At 38.0% G+C, this 20,075-nt stretch overlaps 1 protein-coding gene across 2 annotated transcripts in view; it reads right to left on the reverse strand.

Moving 5' to 3' along the window:
* Window positions 1-20,075, reverse strand: part of LOC149201722 (uncharacterized) — a 145,856-nt gene that overhangs the window by 74,334 nt on the left and 51,447 nt on the right. For both annotated transcript variants that reach the window (XM_089399806.1, XM_089399807.1), the window contains exon 4: window positions 11,585-12,131. In XM_089399806.1, the coding sequence (XP_089255932.1) occupies window positions 11,585-12,131 (547 nt within the window). The remainder of the gene's footprint in view (window positions 1-11,584; window positions 12,132-20,075) is intronic.

Genomic DNA, 20,075 nt, shown 5'->3' on the forward strand with positions numbered 1-20,075 from the left:
CATCCATTCATACAGTCCTTCATTTGTTTTAAAAGCAGTTTTCTATTCATCTCCTCTAATCCTTATTTTATGATAACCACTTTTTAAATCTAGCTTTGTAAAATATCTTGCTCCACTTAAACAATCCATCAAATCTTCAATTCTAGGTAAAGGAAATTTGTACTTGATTGTTATTTTGTTGATTTCTCTTGAATCAGTGCACATTCTCCAACCTCCATCTTTCTTTGGACTCAACATTGTTGGCACTGCACAAGGACTCAAACTCTCTCTAATCAGTCCTTTATCTAACAATTCCTGAACCTATTTTCTGATTTCTTCATTTTTCTGTGGGAGTCATCCTGTAAGTTACTTTATTTGGCAGATTCGCCCCTGGAATCAAATCTATATAATGATTGATTTTTCTAATGGGTGGTAACTATTGATGGACCATTAGTAGTACTATCGATGGATGCATCATTGTATCTACCGTATTCACTATGCTAGGCTGACCTCCATTGATCTGGGATCAATGATACTAATATGGGATCAGTGAGAATGGTTGACACACTCTGAGACTGACTTCGGGTCAGTGGAGGATGGTATGATACATCCTCAATCATCTCTTCTTCTTCATAGTTCAGCAGAGCAGAGCAGAGCCAAGTAGTGCAAGGCAGTGCATTTGATGGCTGGGACAGTACCGATGGTCAGACAGATTAGCAGATGGAGTTCTCCCTAGTTGAGAGGGAGTGTTAAAATTGGCAACTAGGGCCAAACTCCATGTGGGTCATCTTATTTATGGCAGCTGATATTTTTCCTAGATTCCTCTTGTCGAGAGGTGTAGGATTGATCTAAAGATCATCCAATTCCGACAAGTATTTATGGAGATATGAATTTATTTGTATTTACTTGACAAATTGTCAAGGTTGGCCAGCAGCTAAATGTGTGGCACACATGCCCAGCAAATCATATAAGTACAAGTGAGGTTGATTCATTATCAACTCATCTCATCTCACTCATTCTTCTCTCTCTCTCCTTAGCTTTGGGTTACACAAGGAGCAGCTCACATGTGGGAAGGAGGAGGACGCAAAAGGGGAAGGAAGACGCAAAAAGGAGGATGCAGAAGCCGCTGAAGGTCTCTTTGACTAGCGTTGACCAAGCATTGACCTTAGAGGAGCGCAGTTTTGGTGTGACTGCCTCTCCTAGGTAGGCCGTAGATTTTTGCACGCAAACTGAGGCAATCTAACCTCTAGTTTTACCAGTGTTGACTTCCCCAATTTGGGGCAGCAAGTTTACTTCAGTCAACAGTAGTTTGACTATGTTTTTGGGGCTATTTATGGGCTGCTTCTTCAGGTTATTCGAGGACTAGTTGACCGGGAAATTGACCAAGCATACTGGAGGTCAATTTCATCTCATTTGACTAAGTTTGACTTTGCTGATCTAGGGTTTGCTGCTACTGATATAAAATTACAGAATTCTGATTTTGTACTATTTCTCTCTGCTGAACTATTGAAGATAAAAGAAGATTTGATCAAAGGGTTTCCCTGCATTAGGGTTTGTCCCTAGCTAGCCGCCACATTTTGTGTCTCTTGTCCTGGCTTATTTTCTGTCGATCATTTAATGTTCTATCTACACTTTACTTAATGTATATGTGATTGCTAATCAGTGGCTAATAAGAAGAAAAGAAGTAAACTACTCTAAGCATAGAACATACCATAATTTAACATTTAATTTATAAAGTGATCTTATAAAGTTAGAAAGTGACTTTTTATATTTAATGACTAAAAAATGACTTTTTGTAAAGTCAATTTAACTTTACAAGGTTGGGTCACTTAAGTGATTTAAGTGGGCCCAAATATGAATTAAGTCATGACCATTTCTCATGAGATGAAGAGATTTAATCTTAGCCATTGATATCTAAGCTTAGGGATTTCAGTCATTAAAGAGAAATAAAAGGAGAAAAGAGAGTGGAAGAGGCACACTTTTTGAGAAGAGAGGAAAAGAAGAGTTGAGTAAAAAGGAGAAGAAGAGCTTGGGAAGGGCACAAATCCCAAGGCATTTTGCAGCTAGAAATTGGGCATGCATCCCAAGGAAAAAATTTATCATTTATTGCAGGTACAAGAGGCCTTACAATGTGAAATTCCTTGAATGCAACCACTGGAGTTTAATCTTCTAACTCTTAGCAGTTTATTTGTCTTTTGTTAATTATTAATGGAAATAACGATTGAATCATTGATGTATTCTTCACCATAAAATCGTTGTGGAAATAAAAATACGAAACTGAGAAATATTTGCACACAATAAAATAGACATCGTTATTTTTGGACATTAGTCCCTAGAAAAACCCCAAAGGGAAAACCAGTGCAATAGATGAGGGTTTTATTATTATGTAGCAATTTGAGAGTACAATCAACTCAATGCCTTTTACTGACAATCCTCCGGCAAATACTAATTGCAACTAGAAAAAAATACTATAGATAAAATATCTCCCTTTGTAATCCAACTCGGCTTCCCTCCAGCCACTCGCACTTCCCAGCTACTCACATTGTTGGAGTGGAAATTTATACAGCCTTGGATCGCCTCCAGGTGAGACATCTAGCCTCCCTCTGCCTTTAGAACAAATTCGCTCTACCTTCTAAACCCTAATATGGCTACTGAAAACTGAAATGAGTCTCTTTTGACAACTCGCACTGGAGTTTCTGGCTATTCGCACTGCTCTGTATGGCCTCCTCTGTAGATAATTCGACCTCCTCTTTCCTGCCTCCCAGACACCGGAAATAGGGAGAAAATCTTCCTCTGGAATCTCTACTCCCAAATCTTTGTTGCTCCTTCTCTCTTTAATTCTTCCCTAGCTTCAACTGTGCCCTTGTTGAATACTGCAAACTAGGTAATCAAATTGCTCAAATGATATTCAATCTAAGTGATGCCTTTTCTCCAAGCCGTCGACTTGCTCTTATAATCTTTTATTGGGCAACCAAAGGCCAATATCTAATCTCGATCCATGGCTTAGATCACTTGGAATCCATCAACAGAAGTCTCTAAAGCAATATCAAATTACCTTAATTAATTAATTTTAATTAACCAACTTCCCTAAGTTAGACTTAAGAAATAATTAAATTATTGGCTACTTAATTTTATTAAGGTGTTTTTGAGTGTTATCTCATGAAACATTTTCTGGGTTTGGATATCTCGTGTCCCTTAGCCTCTTAGACACCATAGAGACTAGAAGACGGGTTCGCTGCTACTCTAAAAGCTAACACTCCCTCTTAGCAAGGAAGGTGTTATCCACTATACCCATTTGTTCTCTGAAATAGACGAACTTGGCTCTCCCTAGAGCCTTCGTGAGTATATCGGCCACCTGTTGGTCTGTGGGAACATGTTGTAGTTGAACCGATCCACATTGCACACAATCCCTGATGAAGTGGTACTATATGTCTATATGTTTCGACCTATCATGGAACACTGGATTCTCAGAGAGCGTAATGCAACTCTATTATTGTGGTAGATATTGGTCGCCACCATGCTCTCACCGAAAAAACTCACTAGTAGCTTCCGAATCCAATTAGCTTCACATGTAGCCACGCTTGCTGCCATGTACTCTGCCTCTGCAAAGCTTAGAGCCATAGACTTCTACTTCTTGTTGCACCAAGATACAACCCATAATCCAACACTGAAGCAGCACCTAGAGGTGTCATTTGTATTTACTGAACTGTCTGCCCAATCTGCATCTATAAAACCACACAACCTGATACCATCACCTAGAGTATACATCAACCCATACTCGACTGTGCCATGTAAGCACCTAAGTATATGCCCCACTACTATCTAGTTTACTCTCTTATGTTCCACCATAAACTGATTGAGAGTGTTGACCGCAAAGCAGATATTTGGCTGGTGTTGACTAGATACATGAGTGAACCAATGAGTTATCTATATAAGGTTGGGCCAACGTCCTTGTCCTTTGATGCATTGATCTTCCTCCTGTTAGTAATCATAGGCATGGACATAGGCCTACAATCTTACATCCTGAACTTCTTCAATATCTCGGTAGTATATCTCCCTTGACTAAGGAAGATCTCCCCATCCCTCTGCCATACGTCTAGGCCTAGGAAGTAATGCATCAGACCCAAATCCTTCATGTCGAATTTTGCTGCCAGGTTCCTCTTGCAGTCCTCTATGAACCCTCATGACCCTATCAAAAAGAGGTCATTCACATACAACACTAGGATGAGAGGCTCACCCTCTACCATCAGATAATAAAGGTTGGGATTCACATCACTCTTGATGAATACCATCTATTGCAAGTAGTTGTCAATCCAACCATACCATGCCCTCGAAACTTGTTTGAGCCTATATAGCACTCTCTTCAGTCTGCACACGTACATGCCCCTCTCATGTGTGTTGAAGCCCTCTGGTTGTTTAATGTATACCTCCTCCTTTATCACCATGTTCAAGAATGTTGCCTTGACGTCCATCTGGTGAATCTACCATCCCATTCGTGCTGCTAGAGCTATCATTGACCGAATGGAAGTATATCTCGCAACTAGGGCGAAGGTCTCCTCATAGTCTATACCTTCCTTCTACGTATACCCCTTTCCCATGAACCTAGCCTTGTACTTCTCCATGTTGTCGTCTACAATGTACTTGATCCTATAGATCCATTGGGATCCCACAATTGACCTATCCAAAGGTCTCGGCACTACCTCCCAAACATTGTTTGTCATGATGGAGCTATACTCCTCCACCATGGCATCCCGCCACACTTGATGATGTGCAACCTTCTAATAGTTGGAAGGTTCAACAACCTATGCCACTAATGCTTGGTACTTGTCTTGTTGTATGTGTTCTCTCTACACCACTCTGGAAGTCCCCATAAAACTCCTACGCATCCCTCCGCGTCTAACGAACTTCTCCGCTAGTGGTGGGTGGTTTGACTAGCTCCTCATCCTGCCTTTCCTACTCTATCTGTTGTGAACTCGCTAGATCCTTTGCTTTTGAACTAATGTTGATACTGGTAACCGTACTAGAACCCTGCAGTTGTTCCTGCAGCTATCCCTGTTGTTGGACTAAAGGAGCTTCTACTAGCCCACTCTGATCACCTGTCGGCATCTCACAAGACCTTCTAAAGGCTTTATCCTCCATGAACTTCACATCTTGTCTCACGATAATCTTTATGTTGCTAGGAATATAGATCATGTATGCCTTTTAGGTTTTACTATACCCAACAAAGAACCCCTCCTCTGCAGTCTAATCTAGCTTAGTGCATTCCTCATCTGGTACATGACAGTAAGTTATACTGCCAAAGATTCTGAAGTGACTAAACTCCAGTTTCTTCCCTGAGAAAACCTCCTTTGGTGTTATTTTCCCCAACGCCCTGTGAGGAACCCTATTTTGTATATACACTGTTGTGCTACATGCCTTTGCCCATAGAATCTTGGGCATATCAAGATCATATAACATATCTTTTGTTTCCCCAACTATAGACCTGTTTTTCCGCTCCACTACATTTTATAGTGGATTGTATGGAGTTGTCCACTCCCTCTTGATGCCCTCCTTCGCACAGAATCCCATGCAGTCACTATTTGTGTACTCTCCTCTATTATTCGTGTGAAGCACCTTAATCTTCTTCCCTGTCATGTTTTCCACTAGAGCCTTAAACTCTTGGAAACAATTGAAGCCCTCATCCTTGGTCTTAAAAAAATAGATCCAGGTCTTCGTGAAGTAGTCATATAAGAAGGTGACAAAGTAATCGAACCCTTTGAGAGATCCGGTGGACATTGGGCCGCAAATGTCTGAATGTGTAGGTTGTAACACACCATATGATCTACTGTCACTTCTTGAGAATGCGACCTTAGCGTATTTTCCAAGTATGCACCCCCTACACACATCATCGTGTTCTGTGCTCAATTCTCAAACGCCTGTCACTGTCTCCTTGAGCATCCTAAGTGCTCCATGGTGTAAATATCCCATTCTCCTATGCTACAATTCATTCAGGTCTCTCCCTCTGCTACATGTGTTGTTGACTAGTGCCTTTAGAGAATCAAGTTGCAACTTATACAATTTGTTGCTTTTGACCCCAATCCGCTTCACCTTCTTCCAACTCTAGTGTTTTATGAACACCTTCTTCCCAACAAAGTGAACATCGCATCCCTTCTCCTAAAGTTCTGAGACTGAAATTAGGTTCTTTCCCAATCCTAGCATGTGAAACACATCTATAACACTGGTGCTTGCCCCTGACTCCCTCTGAATCTCGATGGTACCTCTCCCAACTGGAGTACACTTCCTTTTGTTTCCCATCTAGATCTGGAAGTCCATCTTCTCCTCCCTATAGCTAGAGATGTATTCTCTAACTTCTATCATGTGTGTTGACTCTCCACTATCTATATACCAGACACCCTATGAAGTCGAGCTAGAGGCAAGCTATCTGAGCGAATTCATCTTCCAATATGGAAAACAAATCTGTAGCATCTTGAATAATCTCTTTGCAGCGATAACGAAAAATCAGAGAAACTCAAATACACTGGAGAAGTCATGGGTATAATTCTTCATGTGCTTTTCTGCCCAATGTTGATCTGCAACTGTAAAACCCTTGCTGCAAATCTTATGCGCTAGATTTGCTCTCGAAACTCACTGGAAACCCTCTCTGGCAATCCTACTACCTGCTGCTATAGCTCCTAAGGCAAATCAAACTTCTTCTTCACCCTCAACTAGAAATCAATTTTCTACCTCTAGTAATTTGCACTGCCTGGTTAGCCTCTGCAGATCTGAAATTTTGTGCTTCAGATCTCCCTCTAAAACTACACAATTTTGTTTCCTTTCGCCTAAAGCCTCTGATCAAACATTTTCTACTCTAATACCATATTAAAATTCCTCAAATGCAACAACTGGAGTTTAATCTTCTAACTTTTAGCAGTTTATTTGTCTCTTGTTAATTATTAACGACAAATAACAATTAAATCACCAATGCATTCTTCACCATAAAAATGTTGCACAAATAAAAATATGGAACTGAGAAATAGATGCACACACAATAAAATAGACACTGTTATTTTTGGACAATAGTCCCTAGAAAAACAGGGGAGGCTGGACTGAGAGGGGTTATTTTCGCACTGATGGAAAAGTTGAAAAAAGTATGCCTAGGGTCTGGGAGTAGCCACAAATAATCAGGTGGAAGAATATGGACTTTGGCAAGGGCTCAGGTTGGCGAACTGAGAAATAGATGCACACACAATAAAATAGACACCGTTATTTTTGGACAATAGTCCCTAGAAAAACAGGGGAGGCTGGACTGAGAGGGGTTATTTTCGCACTGATGGAAAAGTTGAAAAAAAGTCTGCCTAGGCTCTGGGAGTAGCCACAAATAATCAGGTGGAAGAATATGGACTTTGGCAAGGGCTCAGGTTGGCAGCAGAAGAAGGAATCTCGCAATTATCTATTTTTGGAGACTCTCTTATCACCATTCAAAAATGTGTTAAATGGTCTCAAAATAAGGACCTTGACCCAAACCCAACTATGCAAAGAGTTTATTTGATGTTAGATAAGTTTGAAAACATAGAATTTTATTATATCAAGAGGGAAAATAATGTGTCAGCCGACGAACAAGCCAATCACATCGTTAACTAAGAGAGAAAAGTGAACTCAAGGACGACGAGGACGCATCATCCATATGTCACATCCCATAAACACTAACAAATTGAAATTCTCGAAGTGCAGGAAGAATATTGAGAAGGGTGAATCATCAAACAGGAGGGTTAACTACCTTTATACCTTGGCTTGTTTGTTGTGCGGTGGGAGTCCTAGTGAATGTTGGATCTTTCAATTTACAGATGGTTAATTATGACGAATAAAGACAAGAATAAGGACAGTTAGGAGTCCGTAATCCGAGATTTAAGGCAGAGCAACTGTGAAGGAATTGCATTCTTTGACCTCGAGAAGCATAGTCTCAGGTCGATCGTGTGGGAATGCATCTTGGAGCAAAAAGCAATGAAAATTAATTTGGTTGCAGGGAGTGCAATTCCTAAGAGCATTAAAAATGAAGGGACCTCTCGCACAGTCAATCTAGAGTAGATCTTAGCTATAAGAAGGTGGCTATGGAGGGCATATGCAATGTGGATTGCCTCACAAACTCGTTGTGCTGAAAAAATGGCTTCTCCTTCTGGCAATAGTGTCAAAGGCTCCTCTAAGAATTCTTTTGGTGCATTCAGGTAGGAGGTGGAGGACATGATATCTCGCATTGGAGGGCAAATTATCTCGGAGGCCATGTCTTACTTTACCCTCATATCAAGTCAGCTGGAAGGCTTGAGGAAGGACGTGGAGAATGTTCAGGCAGCAATAGAGGTGATCATGTCAAAGATAGCAAATCTCGACTAAAAGGTGGAGAACTCTATGGAGAGGGTGGAGATTGCGGTTGTGTCGGTTCTGAAAGAAGTGTTTAGCATAGGGGAGGGAGGTGACAATGACATTGTGCATGGAGAGCAGGGAGCTCTTCCTCTGAAGTTCATTGTCCAACTGGAGATCTAGCAAGAGGTTGAGTAGCATGATGTTGAGGAACCAGGCCAACAGGGGGAAGCAGCGGCGGAAGATAAGGAAGAAATCGGGATGCAAAAATCAGAAGAAACTGAATAGTTAGTATATAGAAGTAGCTTTTTATGTTATGCAAGTATGTAAATATTAATGGGGTTTTTGGTGAAGTTATAAGGAAAATGTTGTAGAAAATCTAGAGAGGACAATTCTGAAATCTTGTAGACTCTGGTCAAAGCACTTTTCGAGGGATGTGCAACTTTTGTTGCTTTTGAATGTAATGGTTCTGGCCAAAATCCAAATTGTTTAATAGAAATATAACCGATCCTTCAAAAAAAAAAATACTTCCTGGAAAAACCCTGAAGGGAAAACCAGTGCAACAGATAAGGGTTTTATTATTATGCAACAATTTGAGAGTACAATCAAATTGATGCCTTTCACTGGAAATTCTCCGACAAACACTGATCACACCTGGCAAAACATAGTGGAGATAAAGTATCTCCCTCTGTAATCCAACTCGGCTTCTTCAGCCACTCAAACTTCCCAGCTACTCACACTGTTGCACTGGAAATGTGCAACTCTGGCTTCTGGAAATTTGTACAGCCCTAGATCTGCCTCCAGGTGAGACATCTGGCCTCCCTCTGCCTTTGGAACAAACTCGCTCTGTCTTTTGGACCTTGATCCGGCTATTGAAAACTGAAATGAGTCTCTTTCAGCAACTCACACTAGGGTTTCTCGCTATTTGCACTGCTTTGTACGGCATCCTCTACAGATAATTCGACCTCCACTTTCCTGCCTCCCTGGACACTGGAAATACTGAGGAAATCATCCTCCGGAATCTCTGCTCCCAAATATCTACTGCTCCCCCTCCTTTTGATGCTTCCCTAGCTTCAACTGCGTCCTTGCTGAATGCTGCAAACTGGATTCTTGAACTGCTCAAATGATATTCAATTTAGCTGATGCCTTTTCTCCAAGCCCTAGACTTGCTCTAAATATCTTCCGTTGGGCAACCACCGGCCAAGATCTAATCCCGCTCAATGGCTTAGATTACTTTGACTCCATCAATAGAAGTCTCTAGGGAAAAATTGAATTACCTTAATTTATTAACTTTAATTAACCAACTTCCCTAAGTTAGACTTGGGAAATAATTAAATTATTGGCTGATTAATTTAATTAAGGTGTTTCTGAGTGTTATCTCACGAAACCTTTTATGGGGTTTGGAAATCTCGTGTTCTTTAGCCTCTTAGACATCATAGAGACTAAAACACTTGTCCACTGCCACTCCAAAAACTAACATACTGCAGCAGGAAATACAGTAATTAATGCACACAGAAATCGAGGAAAAGGTACAGCAGTTAAGAAGGCCATACAGAACGCAATTTTCCAGGGTTAAATGACTGGGCTGTACTGAATTTAATGCTTCTGTTCAACACGCAAATCAAGGGTCCTTACAGCTGCGTGTGGGCATGATTTTTGAGGGGCTGTGCAGCAATAAATTAGGGGCAGGTCATACAGCAGGAAGCAAGCTAATTTTCTGTTTTGGGCATGAAAATCAAGATAAGTTTGTCTATTATTTGCGAGAAATTTTAATCCACTGTAAACTCAGAATTTCTCTGTGAGCTTACTAATAAAAATTCTTCTTCTCACTGGTTTTCCCTTCGGGGATTTTCCAGGGGCTTGGCACAAAATACTTGTGTCAAATGTGTGATGCTTACTGTTTATTTTCATTGCTAAAGATCAGATTTTAGTCATTTGTATTTCTGCTCATAAAAATCAGATTGTATGTGTTTTGTTTAAATGCATTATTTGGGAAAGTTTTTATTGGAGACAGAAATCAGAGTTTGACTAAGTGTTTGACAAAAGTCCTACAAGGGAAAATCAGCTTGTAGGTGGTTTTTCAACAATAGCGTCATGTATAAAGGCTGATTTTGGAAACTTCGATGTACAGCATCATCTATAATGTCTAATTTTGAATTTTTGCATCCTGTAATCATCCATCAGTATTAATAATAAATATAGAGTTGGTTTTCCTTCTAAAATGTCAGTTATACGTCTCATTCTTTCCTTTCTTGGAATATAATATGTAATTAAATTATTTGTAAAAAAAAATATATATATATATATATATATGTGTGTGTGTATATGACGTTTCACCCAACATTTCTGCCAATGTTTCCATTTTCCATGGGTCATGTTTCCAGCTGTACTCGTTTCAAAAACTTCCAGACATTGCGGCGTTTCATGCAACTTAGTACTCAACTGATCAGCCCAAAAGAGCCTAAACAAATTGTTTTTTTCTTTTTCCAGTATAATCTCCAATGTCAAATTAAGCTATTGAAGCATCTAAAATTAGAATGCAACTTTAAGCTGTGTAATGTTGACTATTTATTATTTCAATTTTTTAATTCAAACATTTTATTATTAACATTGCAGGAAGCATTGTTAATGAAGCTATCGAGTTGGACGAGGTGTATCCTTCCTACTGCATCACTAAGCAAGAGGAACCACTGTTCAGAGGAGGTCTCCAAATGGCTCAATGCTGAGGCATCAACTGCCACAGTTGGAACTTCTGATTCACATGACTCCTGAGTCATCAGATTTGCCTTCATAGCCCATCATCCAGAATCCATGGCATTTTGTGGCATGTACTATCATCTATGTACTTTCAAATGAGATACTTCCCAAAATATTCAACATACATACATTGTAAACTTTCATGTGAATGAATACTTTTTACTTTTTCCAGAATTTACTATTTTTTTGTGAGTTTTTCTTGAGTTTTTGACAAACTCTCTTTTGCATTACCAAGATGGCTGCCATGTTGAATCTGTAACTTCATGCTGAATAGTTGTTGATTTTGGATATATTCCTCTGAAAATTAGAACTCTTCCCTGAATACATTTAGCCAGTATCCAAGTTTGTGGACGTTGACAAGGCCAAAAGCTTCAGCAAAATGGCCATTAAAGGTCTCTATTTTTTCTATTGTATGAATCAAAACTTGCAACAAAACTTTGTATAGAGAACCTAATAAATATTTAGCAGGAATTTGAATATATGACAAATAAACATGCCAGTAAATTGCACTCACCTCAATCGCCATCAGCTTCTGTTGTTTATCGGCATCCATGCTGGGTAGCTGTTGTTCACCCACAACATTATTATCGTGTTCTTTCTCATGTAATACTTTTTCTGGCATTGCCTGCATGGGCTCCACTGAATCAAATTTTGTGGATGCCCCCATTGGCTCTTCAGCTAAGTGATTCTCTTGCAATATTACAGTTTGATCATTTGAATCACACGTTAATCTAACATCAGTGCCATGGGCATTCTGATGTCCTCTGTCTAGTAAAACTTCCTGATTATTATCCACTTCTGATGCTAAAGTGTGATTCTTCTCTACATCTTCACCAGTTTCTTTCGACATGGCCACAGACATTTCTGTTGAAACAGATATTGGTTTCAGATCATGTACGCTTGTTTGTTTATCTGATAAATCCACTCTATCTAAATTTCCTGATGCTTTATGTTGGTGTATCATTTCCTGCATTATCTCTCTTATTATGTAGTAAGAGCCTCCCACCTGCTTACATGTGAAATCAGGACCAGGAAATTTCCCTTCGTTTGCCAACCGGTACCTTCAGACAAGTGTTGCATGATCAAGATAAAACATAAATCAGTTCTGTGAGCACTTGTATTTCTTCACAGGCACTGAACAATGAAATGCAAATGCACAGAACTTCACTTTCCACTCTCTTTTGGTGCACACTGTGGATGAAAGAAAATAGTATACCTTCCAATCTATGTAATGAATCAGACCATAAACCAAAGATTTAACCTGGTTTGGAAAAAAATGCAATGCCCTAGAATCAAGCATCAACAATTTTTAAAGGATAATCTAGTCATATATAGAGGCATACAACTAATTCATCGATTTCAAGCATCGTTTCCTTTTCCCCAGTTCAAGAGAGTTCAATTAAAACAAAAAACAAAAAAACAAAAAATACAGTTATTCCAAGTATTCTCCAATATAGAGGCTCACCCATGTGTCAACCAAACATTTCTTACACATTCTATGGAAAATGCACAGAACATCACTTTCCACTGCCTTTTGTTGCACACAGAGGATGATAGAAAATAGTATACTAGTAATATATATAGAGGGGTATAAATAATTCATTTATTTCAAGGGTCACTTCCTTTTTCCCAGTTGAAGAAATTCCAATAAAAACAAAAGAAAAAAATCCATTTATTCAGAGTATTCTCCAAAATAGAGGCTCACCTGTGTGTCAACCAAACATTTCTTACACATCTTATGGAAAACAGTTTAGAGAAAACCCCAAAACACATCATCATATCGCTTTTACATACTAGATTTGACAGCCCTAAACATAGACTAATTTTAACAAAGATCACATACATGGAACAGTAATAGGTCCTAAACCAAAACCAGAATACGAAAGAATTGGCTAAAATGCATATCTGATCAATATCAAAGTGTTGAGTAAACTCTTCCAGGTTGTCTTTCACTAAGCACTCCTCAATCTTCACTTCTTTTCATACACAATTTATCAAGAAATTAAAGATAGCAACCTCCATCTGAATTTTGGAAACATATAAATTCACTAGTTTTGCCCAAATTTCTTAACAGGTCCTCTCCAATCAGTTAGTCTGCTGCTAGCAGCTTCACGTCCTTTACAACCTTCTTTACTTCATGGACCTGGGCATTTAAAGGAAGTATGTACCTCACAAAGTCAAGCATGATATCCCTTCCCCTTGCCTGAACATTTACTAGAAGGATACAGAACATGTTTGACGTAGATATGAGGTCCAAAGAATGCTGATTGGATCCCTGTCATCAATGCTATCAAGTTCCATAACAAATCACCTTCTACTGCTAGTGATATTATGGGAGTGACACACAAGAACTGCCATCACTCCATTTTATTGCTTTTCATAGGAATTGAATTCCCCCTTCCTTCTGCCAATGAACAAATTACAGGATCTCCTGCCACTCCTGCACACTTCCAGAAAGCAAGCAGCAACAGGAAATTGTGGTGCTTCTAATGGCATCTTTCCTTTTTGCTGGCATAGAAGTTCCCTCAATTCAATTGTGATTATGTGTTTCTACACTACTTCACTCACATCAATATTTGATTCTCTTGATCCTTTCGGGGATTTAATGTCCACAAATTTGGTGAGTTGCTGCTCCATAATTATTGATCCTAGCTCCTCTTCAATTAGCTTTACTCCTGACTGATATGAATAAAATATATAGGAAATAATATAAATGATAATAATTGTAAATAATGATTAGTTAATTAGTAATTAGGTTGAAGAGGCATTTCTAAATGAGACATGACTCTCCATGGAGAGGCACCTGCCTAGTATATAAGCAGACCTCTCACTCTCATTTGTATCGCCATCTTATTCATACTTTCTAATATATATTCTTGTATCTCAACGGAGATCTTTATATTCCAAGTCTTCTGGAGTATTTGATCTGAAGAACGAACTTTGTTCGCTTCATTTGGTATTAGAGCAGTTCAATCCTCGGGCTCCACCGCTGCACAGAGCCACGCTCTTTGTTCCAGGTCTTTGGCCATCAACTTTGCATCAACGTTGTTGTCGTCACAATTGAAGCACTTCGCCACCCAAGCTTGGAGTTTATTCGTCGCTGAGTCGTCAGAGGCCCTTGGCCATTTAAAAGAGAAAAAGGAAGTTAAAAAAAAAAAATATATATATATATATATGAAGAAACAAAAATAGTATATATACTTTAAAAAAAAATTACTAGGAAAATAAAAACAAATAAAAATAAGATTATTAAAAATAAAAATAAATATTAAAAAATAAATAAAAATACTTTTGTCTAGTCGCAGTCGTGGTGCCGCAGACAAAGCTACCACCACTCCTTGATGGGCACACCATCGATGGTACCAATGATCTAGAGTTGCCCCAGTCGTTGTCACCGTCCAAACTGGAGGCTATATATCGGTCAGCGAAACATAACCTCGATTCCACTACATAGAGTTAGCCGCCAACCTCATCGAAACCGGTGTCGAAACTACAGCGGTCGGGCAACCATAAGCACATATCGCCCTACAACTAGGCCCAACTCTCCACAACGGACAAAGGGAAGTTGCAACAATCGACACGACCAAGCACTGTAGCTGCCATCACCATAGCAACAACCTCTGCCGACTTTCTCACCATGCCGCGAGCCCCTACCCATCATTGTCGTTAGCCTCAATACTCTGCCGCTAAAATCTCTTCCATAACCATCGCGGTCAATCACATCGCAACTTAGAACAGTCACCAAAATCGACACCGTCATTCCATCTCGTCGCATCAATCTCCAACAGATTGCCTACAAGCCACCGAAGTCCACTCATCTACGTTGATTATTATTTTAGTAATCACAACATTTTTCCATCAAATTCGCCCTTGTCAAAAACGTCTCAGACCAAATCTCCCACTGTATCAAACCATTGTGTTTCCTGTTTTCTGTTGTATCAACCCGTACCATTGTGTTTCTCGTTTTCTGTTGTATCAACCCATTCTATTTCAAAACACCATAGACCGTCACTTAATCTCTTCAGCCAGTGCCTCCGTTCATACATTCGCTGCACATCACACAAGCCATCACGTACCACCCTATGACATCCCTGCTCGATCCCCATTGTACCTATTTGTGGACTGCCATTATCGTCCAAACCTTGTCTAAAACCTGCATCATATTCCACAACCACACACTGTATTATATTTCCACCAGACATCTCCACTCAAACATTGTATCCACACCGACCTATCTATCGCGTCCATACACCCATATTGATCTCCACCTTTAGTGAACAAATTTTATTCTCAATCGTATAATATAAACAAAGGAAGCATTTTTATTAAAGAAAAATTATTAAAAGTATATAAATAGAGATAAAAAGTATAATTGCTAACTATATATCAATCAAAGGGATACTTTGAGACATATTATTATATCACTAAGAGGGAGAGATATTAAAAAAAAAATGGGGGGCGGATGGGGGGAGGGGCAGGGAAGAAATAATTAAAAGTTTTTGAAGATTAAAAAAATAAAAAATAAAATAAAAAGTATAAAGTGTTATTCTAAAGATTAAAAAGGGGTATTTTTAAAACTCTAAGGTCGAGAAAAATGGAGCCTAGATCAGAGATGAAAACCGGAAGATGCCGATAAACTAAATATAACTATGCCTCAATGCCATTTAGAATCAAAGGGTCTATAGCAGGAAAAGATGTTACTATTGCTATTTCCTCAGCCGAAAATAAAAATTATATAAAACCTAAAATCGCAAACCAATTAGTGATTCTCGAGTCAAATATAATTGAAAAAATTGACTGTTTTAACAACAAAATATATGACATAACCAATTTACAATTAAACGTTGGAGATTATACATTCATATCACAATTCTCAGTTCAAACACTATGGAGGGATCAAGGTGACATTATTTTAGGTTCACCCTGGATGGAAACCCTTGGTTCCTTTATTCTAAATACAAAAAAGAAGTTTTTGACATTTTCCCACAAAAAGAAAAAAAATAACACTATGAGATCTTACTTTGAAGCCAGATTCAGTGACACCAAAAGGCATACAAGAAATCTCAAAAGTAATTCTTCAAGAAAGTAAAAAAGCGATACAAAATATGCAAAAGGAAGTTGACAAAATCACTGCTGACAAGAATGAGGAAGTTTCTCGACTTAAAGACCATAGTGAAAAATTATTAACGCAAATTAAGAAGCTTAAGAAGGATAAGAAGTTGTTAGAAAACAAGGAGCAACAACTTGTTGAAAAGGAAGCGTCGAAATCTTCAAATATAGAAATTCAAGTTGAAGAAAAAACAAACATCGATACAGTGAATTGTTGAGTCTTGAAAATGTCATTCATTTCCATTACACTTTCACTATTATGTCCATTATATCACCTCCATTTCACTACTATGTCACCACATTCATCCCACTTTCATTATCATTGGGTCACATTTATGTTTTTCCAATCTTTATTAATTCTAAGCCTTTTTAGTGAATTTGTGGTTAAAAAATAGAAAATAATGTGCATATGCTTATACCTAACAAATGGGTTGAGATTGTTGACATGTGTAGGTTGAAAGGAGGCTTCTAAAAGACCCTTATGTGGCACTCTAAGGCCAAATTCGAATTTGAGGGAAAAGAATCATGGAATCATGAGGATAGGTGTCACATCTCCTAATTGTACTGTAACTCTAAGAAGACATGTGTCTTATCAGTTCCTATTTTGATTAGGACTCTAGAGGTAGAGGGAGAGATTCATGGACTCTCATTAATGAGATGGCTTCTCATCTTTTTGTATAAATAGGAGATCTCTCTCCTTCATTTGTTAGTCTCTAGCTTGTTAGTCTTTTAGCTTGTGAGTTCTTTAGCTTGGAGTTTGTAGTTCTTCCTTGATGGCTTTTGAAAGCTTTGGAGAACTTTGCTGTACTTTGTAATTTTGAAGAATTTGAATAAAGCTTTGATGTTCTCAACATGGAAGGAGATGTGAAGTAGATGTCATGAAGCATATTAGAATGTAAGGTAGAGTAGATTTCATTTTGTAAATTTTGTTTTGATTTCATTATGTCATTTGATTGCTTTCAAGTTTGATAGATTAGATTTTTTATTCATACAATTTTAATTCATGCAAGTGTGTTCAACCGGTTGATTGTAGGTTAGTAATGCACATAGCTTTTTAATGACTAATGACATGACGGAATCGTCTTGTCCTTCTGCTGATTTATTTTCTGAGTTCTAATTCCAGCATTGTTATTTCTTTCAGTTTTGTTTTGCTCATTTACTTTCATGCAATTTAGATATCATATTACTCCATTTGCTTATGATTACCTTCCTATAGCCAAGCGACTCAAATAGTGAGGAATCAGAATATTATTTGATGTAGTATGATTTAGTTTACTTTCCTGCAAGTTAGTGATTAGATTACTTATGTCATTTTCAGGGATTGAAGTATGAATGAGTAGTTTAATCTTAGTTTCATTTTATGCAATTTCATTTCATGCAATTTAGATATCATATTACTCCATTTGTTTATGATTACCTTCCTATAGCCAAGCGACTCAAATAGTGAGGAATCAGAATATGAGTTGATGTAATATGATTTAGTTTACTTTTCTTACAGTTTTTGAATTGCTTTAAGTTCAGTTTTCTTTTTATACAGCAGCAAGGATACTGGGTTTCATAGTCACTAGCTCATTGATTGGTTGTTGCATTTCATTTTGATTGAAGTAGCTGCATATTTACACTTTTGTTTAAGTACTAATTCCATCAATAACATGTTTTGAGATCTTTTGAAGTGCTAAGTTTTGGAAGTTACCATTAGGGACATAGGCCTTGTCTTGAAATCTCTATCCATACTTGTCCTTTAAAAGTATTATTAAGACCTTAGAATAGGATTTCCATTTGCATTAGACACTTTAGGAAACCAACAAGAACAAAACCCCCAAAACAACATAAACTATAAAACAACGAAGTAAGAAAAAAGGTTAACTAAGCTCATATGGTGCACCACACTTCATCAGTTTACGATACCCGGATTGATAATTTATGTAGAGCAATTTAAGACATTAAATTGACTAGACATGAATATGACAACTCAAGAAGAGGATAAACTAGTTGAAATAGAGATGTACTCAAAAGTTGCAGTTCCAACAACAAAAGATTTAAGGGAAGATCCAAAAATTAACCATTTAACTTCCATAACTAAAGGAAATCAGGTACTTCAAATAAATCAAGAAAACAACACAAACAAGATAAAGGAAAATCAAATCACTAGAATTCCTTATCGACATCCGAATCACGAGAGTATACAGCTCAATCAAGCCATGTATTTAGAATAGAAACAACAAACTGATGTTCCGAAGAACACTAATGTCAGTGCAATCCATTCATGTGATAACAATTCATCACAAGTTTCCAGTCACCGCAATATTCCACAAAAGATTAATTTAGGATGGTCAGATCCATTCTCAGTGCGACAATTTTGTTTGTTACTTAAAGGATCATATAAACTTGTATCAACGAAGATGACAAATTCTGAGACAAGAAGACATCCAATTAAAAAAAAGAGAGAGATCAGGCCTTTCATCAGTAAGCTTTAAGGACAAAGCTTTTTGAAGAGGAAGGCAATGATATGAATAAAATATATAAGAAATAATGTAAATGATTATAATTATAAATAACGATTAGTTTATTAGTAATTAGCTTGAAGAGGCATGTCGAAATGAGACATGACTCTCCATGAAGAGACACCTGCCTAGTATATAAGCAGACCTCCCACTCTCATTTGTATCATCATCTTATTCATACTTTCTAATATATATTCTTGTATCTCAATGGAGATCTTTATATTCCAAGTCTTCTGGAGTATTTGATCTGAAGAACTAACTTTGTTCGCTTCACTGACTTGTCATCATCTGATGCTCCTTCACTTATATATTTCAATTCTGCAAAAATTGTTACTTTCATTCTTTACAAGACAAGTTTCTAGCAGACTTTTCCCAACTTGTTCATTACCATCTCAGCCTTATGTTGTTCTTCTGAGAAGAGGGTTGGCCAGCAAATGAGGCATTGTGTTTCAAGAAGTGAAAGTTGAGGAAAATTATTAAGATACCCCAACAACTATGAGAGTATGGGGCAATATCCCTGCTTTTTACAAGATGCAAGGAGATCTTATCCACTTTCATCCAATACCCTGACCACAGATGTCTAGCTCATTACATGCAAGACGTGGTGACTCTCAAATGGAAGACATTATAGGTTTCCTCCAGACCCCACCCTGTCAGATTGATTGCATATTTTTTTAATCCCATTTCAGCAATCAAACGCACTAGGAAAGAAACAAATCATTTGATGGTTCAAACAATAGGCACAAGGTTAGTGAGACCATGTACATAATCTAAGATATAGAGTGAGCAAGTCTTCCCCATAGGGATCAGGGATACTTGTTCTCAGCATAGACCATGTCGATAACCCAACCCAAGTCAGAGTCATATAATAAGTTTCTTTTCTCCTGCCTTAAATGTCACAAGAAAATATACTCATGGTTCTCGTGGACCTACCAGGATCACCCATCATGGTCCTCTTAGCCATAGGAACTAACTCTCCAGATGTCATCATCAGACCCTGTATTGGGTCCTCGTCAGTGATTAATGATGCATTCGGTACCTCATCCTCCTCATCATATCTTACAGACATTTTGTTGATCTCCTGCACTCTTGTTTCTTTGCTAGCATGTATGGGTTGGTTGATTTGTCCATCAGGAGGGCCGACTTGGTCTTATGGTAACAAAATTGACACTTCTGACTCAAAACAATTTTTTCTTTATTTTACAGATAGTCCAAATGGGGCTTTGACTCGTGACAAATTTTCTTTTGACTCAATAAACCTTAACAAGCATGAAGAACATGCTTTGACTAGAAAAATAATAAAATGTTTTTTTCTTCTTTTTCCTTTTGCTTTCACATGAAATAGTACAATACATATTGATATAAGTACAATGACAATTATGAAGACCGAAA

This window comes from Pinus tabuliformis, chromosome 2_1, assembly GCF_031772625.1.
Source record: "Pinus tabuliformis cultivar Carrire ecotype Pingquan chromosome 2_1, CPIR1, whole genome shotgun sequence".
NCBI classification, from domain to species: domain Eukaryota; kingdom Viridiplantae; phylum Streptophyta; class Pinopsida; order Pinales; family Pinaceae; genus Pinus; species Pinus tabuliformis.